General features: G+C 42.2%; 1 protein-coding gene across 3 annotated transcripts in view; it reads left to right on the forward strand.

Annotated features, from left to right (window-relative positions):
* P2RX4 (purinergic receptor P2X 4) overlaps positions 1-9947 on the forward strand; it is a 171348-nt gene extending 161401 nt beyond the window's left edge. For all 3 annotated transcript variants that reach the window (XM_069214891.1, XM_069214890.1, XM_069214892.1), the window contains exons 11-12: positions 99-194; positions 8328-9947. In XM_069214891.1, coding sequence (XP_069070992.1) covers positions 99-194; positions 8328-8360 — 129 coding nt within the window. In that variant the 3' untranslated portion in view covers positions 8361-9947. The remainder of the gene's footprint in view (positions 1-98; positions 195-8327) is intronic.
* Positions 9948-10282: the final 335 nt, after the last annotated feature.

The raw sequence follows: 10282 nt of genomic DNA on the forward strand, positions 1-10282 counted from the left end.
AACAAAAATGTTCAGAGTGGGCACAGTCTTTAAGAGCCTTGTGGTGTTAAACATGGACATGATTAAGATCTCAGTTGAGCTTTCAATTTTATTTCTAGGCTACCGTCCTGTGCGATATAATTGTCCTCTACTTCATGAAGAAGAAAAACTACTACAGGGAGAAAAAATACAAATATGTGGATGATTACGAATTGGTAAGGAACATTTTGTTCACTTCGTAGCAGTTAGGCATCTATGCACAACAAAAAAGCTAATGTGCAGTGCACAATGCAAGGGGCTGATCTACTGTGGATGAGTGTGATGAACTCACGACTCTTGTGTTAAATGTTCATGTAAAGTTTTCGCCCTTGTCTTCCCACTTGTGTGGGCACATAGGTATGGCAACACCACTGGATATAATCTTCCAACAAATAATTAGAACAAAGGAGTGATGAATTACCAACCAGGAGAGTAAGAGTGTAGACCAGACTGTGTTTTGCATATCATGATTTATGCAAGTTTGCGGTTGTGTTTTTTAATTTACCAAGTAGAGGATTGGACGGCTCTCCGTGTTACAGGCATCAGGATATGATACTGTGAATTGCAATGGGCGATATGATACAGTAATTCGGGGATTTACCCAATAGCCATGTGCAGTAAGTATTAGTCATTTGATGGCTGACTGAAGAGGCAGGCCTGTCCAAATTGATGGAAAAACACAAAACATCTTAACACACTCAAAAGGGACTACAGATAATTACAAATCATGAACTAGCTAACAGCACATATAGATGGGTAGTTGTCAAACAAGGTTGTTTCCCTCTGAGGGGTTCCAAGCCACATTAGAAAGAGGAGGAGAATGGCACTCGAGTTGGCTGTCATGTCATTTGGAACATTAAGGTGAAAAAGTCCACTTTGTCAGCTACCTATCTACACATTTCCCACCTATGGCTCATTAAAACTCCTCCTAGTGCTCACACAATATAGTAGACCCCTCTGTATATTAGTGCAATAACTCTAGGGTAAAAACCACTATGCCCGTTGTTGGAGAGTGAGATGTGTGACAACTGAAGCAGGATGGATTTTGCCTTTAGAAAATGTTTGGCCAGAGATCTTGACTTAATAATTTACAGTTGTGATTATTTATTTGGCAACTCCTGACTGCGTAGCAAAGTCTTGTGATATGGTAGATTATATTTAGTATTTTGTGTGTGTGTATTACTATCTTCAACAAGTGGAGGAGTGTACTTGTGTCAGTCACACAGGCCTGCAGCAGAATGCAGACAAGGTCCTACCCCCATCATGAGCAGAGACAAAACATATTCATGCCATAGCCCAGGGGTGTGCAAAGTTTGGCAACTTTGCATACAGTTTATACAAAGACTGTTCTTCCAACCTCAGAGACTGATTTCTGTTAAGTGCTGAACAAGGAGTTTGTTGGCAATTTTTACCCTTTTTCAAGATCATTCTCTGAAAACGTGACAGTTTTTTTTCTTCCTATGAATTCTTTATCATTCATGAAGCACTGACTACTAAAAACCCCAAAAACCTGATGGGTGGATTGCATGAATTAATCTCAGCCACTGGTAATTACTCTGGGCCATAGTCCATTTTTAGGTTGAGCGTTGGCGTTTGACCTGGTGTATACTTTAAGTATACATATACTGTGGGTTAAAGCAAATTTGTTTGTCAAGTTAGTGTGTCCTTTAAAAATACTTGCTCACTAGTGTAGTGGTCAGTTCATCCCCTCCCCCACCCCCTCATTTTTCTGTTTCAGAGCAGTGACTTATTACTGTATTCTTCCACTTTGGTTTCTTTATCTGTTGCTGTGACAGACTTTTTTTTACATTTCTTTGGTGGCCCCCTTTCACTGCTGTTTAGGCTGGTAGCTGCATGCGTTTTATTGCAGCATTCTGTTCCTCCCCCAAAAGCTGACATTTGTTTTGGCTTTATTCCAGTGCTGCCCTTTACCCTGCGCCTAAAATAAACTTATTGTACTAGACAAAGGCTCCTAAAATAAGCTTATTTTACTAAATAAACACTATATGTCTTTGCGTCGCATTGCAGAGTCTCTCTTTCTCTCTCTTCTCTCTCTTTCTCTCTCTTTCTCTCTCTTTCTCTCTCTTTCTCTCTCTTTCTCTCTCTTTCTCTCTCTTTCTCTCTCTTTCTCTCTCTTTCTCTCTCTTTCTCTCTCTTTTCATTTTAACTTTGTGGCAAGAAAAGTCCAGTTCGGAATTTACAATGCTAATTGCTGTAACTCGAGAAAACGCAAGACCCGTTGCATTGCAAATGCTTATTTTTAAGTGCCAATTATGTCCAGACGTGGATCATGTGCTCACGGTGCTGGACTTGCGCTGCATACAACTAACGAGGCCCACAAATGGTCTGGGTTGCATGTATTCTACTTCAGAGGTGGCCTGGTTTGGCAGTTCAGGCCAGACTCTTACTGGAAGACAACCAAGGCTGATTTGCATATTGGTTCCTATCGAAGGTGGCATAGTGGGCAAAAAAACAATGGTCTGGATTGCGGCTGAGTATTTACCAGTGGCTGAGAGTAATTCAGGCAATTCACCCATCACCTTTTTGTTTCCTTGTATACAAGGAGCACAGCATTCCCTACTCACCTGCCTCTTCAAGTTTTAACTGAGCATGCACCCATCACTCTGGAAGATATAACCTGGGGCTCAAAAAATCTACTAGACCACTCCCTATGGAGAGTTTTATTTTATGAGGTCGAGCTATTTTTAGATTCCACTTGGCCCTCCTGGCCAGTTGACAAAGAGATGTTCTATTCAGTCAGAAACTGAATTAGCAATTAAGATGCCTTTAAATCTTATTCTTGTCACATTTGCTCTGTGTTCAGAGACAGAGGTCAAAAGTCAGTTTGTCTTCCTGCAATTCACATACTTTTCCTTGCGACTGCTGAGTTTCAGGATTTTGTAAGGTGAACTGTCTGACCTACGTCAAATTAAAGGATTTTGGTATCCGTTTTTTCCTAACTAAGTCAACCTTGTAAACATTTCAAAATACATTTCAGTAGCTGTGAAAGACAATTTTTTGTACTTCTATGTGATGAAAAAAATATTTTAATAGGATGAAAAAAAGCCAGAACACTTTCCTTAGTGATGTGCAAATGATAAATGTTTTCTGAAAACCCATTTTCACAGATTATTGTTAATACACTATATAGTTTTACAAGTAAAGCTGCAGGTTAGTGGGAAGGTTTTTGGACATTTCTTGGAAATTCACGGTCTGTAAACGACTGTGCTTACCTCATCATGCTTTAGTAGTATATTTATTTAAAGTGAGTGTTTAAACATAAGCTGAGAAACACTCCTGCCCTGAGAAACACTCCTGCCCTGATGGCAAAGCTATTACTAAACTAAGGCAAGTCATGCATGGATCATGTGTACCCTATATGTGGGCTAGATTTATTATACATGGAGCAAACGTTTAGTGTATTTAATCAGACGAGGATTTTTTTTACAGCAGAAATGCTGAAATCACATATTTGAAGGTGCACTTATATGTGAGAAGGAAGAAAAAGGCAACTGTAAAATACAGTATTTGCCTAGGATCACACAATTTAAACCATTTTCGGGTCAAATACATTACAGTCAATTCGACTAGATTATTCAAGCAGATCTAGCACAATTTTTATGATTTTTTTTCAAGGCCTGTAATCCCAAAACTGTGATTGGGTTCTGCACTCCTCTGAGACTGCAACCGCTTGTTGGGACCATATTAAATGTGTATTTACTCTCAGCTGTAGGTCCTGATACCACATTGGTGGTTTGAGATAGTGACCGTGTGCATGGCTTTGACCCACCCCTCATTGTTTACCCTATTTGCTTCAATTCAGACTTCCCCCTGGCTCTGGGTAGACAAGATTTTCAGGGGTGGCAGTTGGGTAGATGTCATGGCAGGCTCTCTATTCCAGAGTGGTCCGGTAAAGTCTTTGACATTAAGAGGCAGTATGGTCTACCTGAGACAGATTAGCCTCTTGGCAAGTGTGACTCTGAATCTTGCACCCATTAGCTAAGGGGCTACTCCCTCACTCCTTTTGAAAAATGACAAAGGGGTGGAACTCATGACCAACAGATCATCTCAAATCTGTCCAAGTTCCTGTTGGGCCCTGTCCCATCTGAGAAAACATCTGGAAACAAAAGCGTAACGGAGAGCTCAAAAGGAACATTTTTCCCACAAGTTGATAATGGCTGTAGGATAAAGCCTGTACCTCTCCCTAGAGAGGTATAAACAGAGCGATGTACTATAAAATGCTCACCTACCTTGTCCACAGTAGCTATTTTGTCTAGAATATGGTAAAGGCAAGATCTTACACATGCGGAAGAGAAGGCAGAGCATAATTCACCGTAAATTATTTGCTTTAGCCAGGTCCTAAGATACTGCGAAGCTTTTTGAAAGTAAATCAATTTGGCCTTTGGGAGTAACACCCAAGGGACCCAGGGGCAGCGTTACTGGGCTTGCAGGAATCAGCTGGTCCACTCCATAGATCCCGCAAGGAAAAACTGCTTAGAGTCACCACTGTCACAGTGAAAAAAGTAACATCACATTGAAATAGGCGGTCACAGGTTTTAGGTAGTTGCTGCTTAAACGAAAGATACTCTTGCCAGGGAAAAGATTGTGCTTTCCATTGAACAGACTCAAGGCATAGAAAACGTCTGGGCACCATTGATTCAGGTTCTCTCTCTCAAGAACATAGACAGGTCGCCTGCTCCAGATTCTTGAAAGTTCAGCACCTCATTCCAGCAAATTGTATTTAGCCCTATAGACACATAATCCCGGTAAACCTTTACCAATTTTTTATATGCCCCATTAACATTTTCATACTTCTCTCTCTCTTGGGGCTTGAAAAGCAGTTGTTGGGCCAAGTATATCATAGTCAGGACTCATTACATGCTCTCCGCCTTGGCCGACATCATCCTCATCATCCATCATATCCGTTTACATTTCACTGAACCCCTCTGCCTCATTCTCACCAAAATGTCGACCTATCCCTTAACTGTGATTGTAACATTTTTGTATCGTATATTAAATAAAACAACTCGTTTACTTAACAAGGACCAATCATGTCATCAATGAAGTCTTGAGTAATGTCATACTCCATGTAAAGGGATTGTGCAAATTATGATATGCAACTGCCAGATTATTAGCAGTTTTTTTTCATTTAATCCAGATGCGTAACTCTGTTTCTAATGTTTTTATGGTAAACTTCATTAATCTCCTGTGTATCGCATCCTTTCCAGGCAATGTCCCTGACCACCCCTACTGTGCATGGATGAATGGTGTTGGCTGGAGCTCCTGGCCTGGGGCCGGAGTCTGTGCCAACTCGCTGTGGGTGGCCATCTGCTGCTGCAAACAGCCAAATCGATTGGCCACAGGATCTGACCAGTAGCTAGGCCCTTCATCGAACTGTGTGCAGGCACCCAGCTTTTGGCCGTGTACACCTGGAGTTAGTTGCAGCACCTGGTGGCCATGTACCCCACACGCCAGTCAGCCACCCTTCACCGTACACTGCATATGCCCTGACCCTGCGTTCTACCCACAGAGAGGATTGGCCACGCGGCCTGATCTATGGTCTCCTCTGGGCATCCAAGCATGCCTCACAGTAAAAAGATGCATGCTCTTTTATTTGTCAGTGTTTCTCAATTAAACTGTTTATTTAGTTTATGTTGGGATTTGTTGTGTTAACTTTTTTACCAAATGTAGTAACTGCCTCTTTTTTTTTTTTTTTTTCACTTATTGCGTTTTTGAATTTTTGTATCTTTTCCTGGCCGCTCCCCTTATTGTGCTTACCACACATTATAGAATTGGACTTTGCACTCCATGCAGCCCGGACCCCCTTCCACTAGCACTACATTTACCCATGCGTACACCCGAGGTGGCTTGGCACGCAGATGGCTCGGGTTGAACTTTTGCACACATTGGTTACTGATCAGCTTCTAAACATTGTTTATTGTCGCCTGAGGAATGAGCAAAGAACTTCCAAATGGCGAAATGTTGTTTTTGTTTTCTCTTGTTACACCATCTCCTCAGCACTTCCTCATGTGTGTCATTTGCTGCTGATGCTGCAGGTGGTCCAACCACACTTTGCTGGCTGTGTCTACCATCCTTTGTCCTGGGGAAAAACCTCTCCCCCAAGCACAACCACAAAGCTCTTCTAGTCTCTTGCTTTTTCCACAATAGTGCTTCGTCCTCTTGCTGCCAATGAAATTGCATTTTTTTTTCCTGGGGATCGAGCTTACCGGAGTTGGCAGAATGCTCTTTAAAATGTGATCTAGTTGCCGAGATACACGGGTAGTGCAGCTCTCATTGGTGGGCTTACAGGGTTCATGAGCAGGGTCATGAACCTGAATCACTTTAAAAAAAACAATTGAGCATGAATAACCCACTAAAATGTGCCAGGGGTTTATGCGGCTAAAAGATAGTTCTTTAAAAAAAATAATGTTAAGCGGTCCCCGAATTTGTCAGTAGTCTGCAGACTGTTTTTTGAGGTTGCAAACTCCGCACACCCAAAATGATACTGGTATTCTGCGTAAAAAAACAGGCCACAGACTTGATAGACCAAAGCTGGCACGCATACTTTGCAGTCTAGTGGGCAAGGTGGCAGACTGTTGGTGGCATCTTTGGTGCACCATATTTCCAACCTCGGTAAACAATCTGCAGGACACAGACAATTCTTTTACACTGTAACATAGGTGCCCTTTAGTGGGTACCCTCAGTAAGGCCGAGGGAAAGGATGTGCTCATCCTACCCCTTATGTGGCCTTTGTTGTTGTTTCTTTGGGATGCAGGATCTGTACCTCTGACAGCCAACCAGTACTTTGGGCTTTGAGACTTTGGACCCAAAATAGATGAGAGAAGAAAGCTACTTCGACCAATACAAGCCTTCGATGTTTATTATTTTAGCCTGAACTTCAATGGCCAGGATAAAAAACCGTTAAACCTTTAAATGCTTACCAGCGCCTACTTCAATGGTTAATTTTTTCAAAACTACAGAATGGATTTACACCAAACTAACAAAAGCTCGCCGTCTGAGTAAAGGTTTACTTTTATGCCATGATTGGCGTAAAACGATTCATTCGTTTTTTTTTTTTTTTAGCCGTGAGCAAAATTCCTCTAGAAGCTAAAATGGGAAAATATATCTTTATACCCCGTGCAGGGTACTGCACGAAATTCGGCATGCTGAATGTTCGCCAACTGTGCAAAGCAATTGCTAAATTTAGAGCACATCGTCCATGGGACCAAAGTTGTAGACAAATCAAAAAAAATCCTTTAAAATATATATAGCTAAATAGATATGTGACAGACTGGTAGTTAAAGATCTTAGCAGTGTCAAACGCAAAGAGGAAAGTTTCACAACAGGCTAAGCACTGAGAAGTTTAAAAGAAAGGATACCGCTCTATCAACTCTTCTTCCCCCCCCCCCCCCCCCTCCCCAAAAAAAAATCAACAGCCTGACTTGTCTTCCATGCCTTCCTGGACTGCCTCATGTTCGGAGATCTACCTTCCATTAATCCCATGGAAAGTTTGCAAGTCATCCCACCTACCCCTCCTGCCCAAAGCTTTTGGCCTCCTCATCCCTTCACCCCCTTCACACAATCCCTGACCCATGCCATACCTTTCATCCTGTTTCCAGCCGTGGATGTCCTGCCCTTTCCGGGCGGAACATCTTGGAGCTGGAAATAAGCCCAATGTCCATCTCTTTTTGTGTGCCTCCTAAGACAGCACATGCGCTATCGCTTGCAAGACACTTCTTTACTAAGCGGGGGCTTGGAGCCCGCCCATTTCTTACCACTCAGCCCAGAGCACAGCCCTTCACGGTCTCACTTTTAAATCCTGAACACGGAGGCTTGAACGTAAAAGTAATGGGACCCGTAGAAAATGGTTTAATACAATTACCATATTACACTGATCCAGAAAGTCTTATCCTCGCAGAGAGCGTCACTCCTTTCAGGAATTTAAAAAAGAGAAATGGGCCACTTCAGTTCTATTTAAAGCACCCTACTGGCTAAAACCCCATGTGGTTACTGGATTTCTAAAGAGAAGCACATGAAATAATTCCAGGAGGATGCAGTTGTCTACTTGGAACAGTGTGTTTGGCTCCCAGTGGGATAGATTGGCTAAGGAACCCTAATTTATCCAGTATCTTGAACAACCTTCTGTCCTGCAGTCCATGGAGTCTGCCTGGGCCAAAGAGAGAGGGTTTACATTTTCCTAAATGAGACATATTTGAAAGTATTTTGCATTTAACAATACAACATTTTGTTCTTGTTTATAAGGTGGTTCAATACATCTTAGGGTTCTTGTTTTCTTTTTTATTTTACAGGGCTCAAGTGAATCCTATGGAACCGGCTCGTGATCGCGGAAATGCTGTGAGTTGGTGCAAAAGGCAATGCTGTGGACGAAGTCCTGATATTGCCCATTATGGACTCCGATTTGCCCATTGGATATGACGGCGCTATTTCCCATCAAGGCTGAAAGATGTAAATTTGCAATGATCCATGTGGCATATTACTTGAACATTAAATTCTGGATATTGTCAATTTGAGAACTAAAAACTGAGCTTTGAGCAGCACTAAGTATCTTGCACTGCCTCCTTGGAGCCTCTTCCTCCAGCCGTCCTTAAGAACTCAGTGCGCTATGCGAAATGGAAATGGCTGTGAGGGAAACTGGAAACGTCTCGGATACATTTTTGCACTTTACCAATGCAACTCCCACACTGGTGTCTGATGCATTTTTTTCTCCTTCCCCCGGAGCCTTGGTTTGTTTTCTTGTGAAAAATTCATGGCTCTCCTCGGGATCGCTCAAGGTGCATCACCTCTCTGGGGGCTGTGGCAGATTCTCAAACATCAGTTGACGGAAGGTCTCAACCTACTACATCTTTCAAGCCATGGGGCAGGCTCTTTTTACCACTCCCAATCCTCATCAACACTATCTTATAACCACTGACTTCCAATGCTTCTCTGACTGTTCACGTAAACATCAGATAAGGGCATGCCCCCCTAGGCCAGTATGCAGATAAGCCCCACTTCTTGAGTCATCGCCCTTGTTGTAGACCTGACATCTCACAGCTAGGTTTGGCTTTGTCATCTGAACAAAAGCCCTTGAGTCAATGAAACACCCAGCACAGGACCACTTGCTCTAACTAACCCTAACACGAGGTCTCAAAACAATACCACACCTAGCAGCACGCCATAGCGGCCTACTCACCCTCCTCACACATCTCCATACACCTGCCACCAGCCATTACCATCAAGCCAGCATCACAGAGTTATGGAGGTCTATCCCCCACTCTCCACCCACAAGGCCTTGAGGTTGATTCGTCCTCTTGTCACCCACATTTAAAGGCCTCAGTATCATGTGCATCACAAGTAATAGACCTGTCCTTCTTTAAAGTCTTGGTACTGATGTAGCACTGGGTAGTGGCACTCAGCACCACTACCCTTCCCGAATACTTCCACCAAGAAAATGCCTATATTTTGCCACGTGCAGCACCACCCCATGGGGCCTCTATCTCCTCCATCCATCTAAACAAGTTTTTGACGTTGAGTCCGGTCCACACGTTATTTCACCAATTACTTTATGGAATCACATGGCACCTGGTGCAAGTGACTTGCTGTGCAGGAGATAGCTAAGATCTTTTCATCTTCTTATATTATACAATAATATGAAAAAACTACTTGGACTGACGTTTTGGTAAATTATACTGAAATCCTAAGCATTTTGTAAAGATATTCTTTTATTTCTTTCAAGTTATCATCTTGTAAAACACTCTGAGCAATCAGTTTGCTTCTGATGATGGAATACAGATGTTTCATGACAGGGTTAGGTTTTGGACCAATAAAGACGACAACAAGATTGTACAGTATATTAACATAGGTAGCCATTACTAGATAGAAAAATGCTGCTGAATATTTTTTCTGAAAAATAAATATTGCCAAATGTTTTGGTTGTTTGTGTTTTTGGCTAGTGTGAAGTAGATGTTTTGTCCACAGACCGCACTGTAAGATCTTTCTAGCTGCACGATGAAATATACCCAAGCACATGTGAATTACTATCTTTAACAGAACACCATTCTCTGCCCTGGTACTTTTCCAAGTTTTTCTGGGCCACCTGAAAATCACATACCTGTTAAACACATTTTTTCATCCTTCACAGGAATCAAAACGCTTCACTGAGGTTAAGGGATCATTTGACACAATAAGGAGTGGGGTTTACCATACACAATTAGTTCAGACCCACCCAACAATTTAAACACCATGACCAATGTGGCCATGGAAA

The sequence above is a fragment of the Pleurodeles waltl genome, chromosome 11 (genome assembly GCF_031143425.1).
Source record: "Pleurodeles waltl isolate 20211129_DDA chromosome 11, aPleWal1.hap1.20221129, whole genome shotgun sequence".
NCBI lineage: Eukaryota > Metazoa > Chordata > Amphibia > Caudata > Salamandridae > Pleurodeles > Pleurodeles waltl.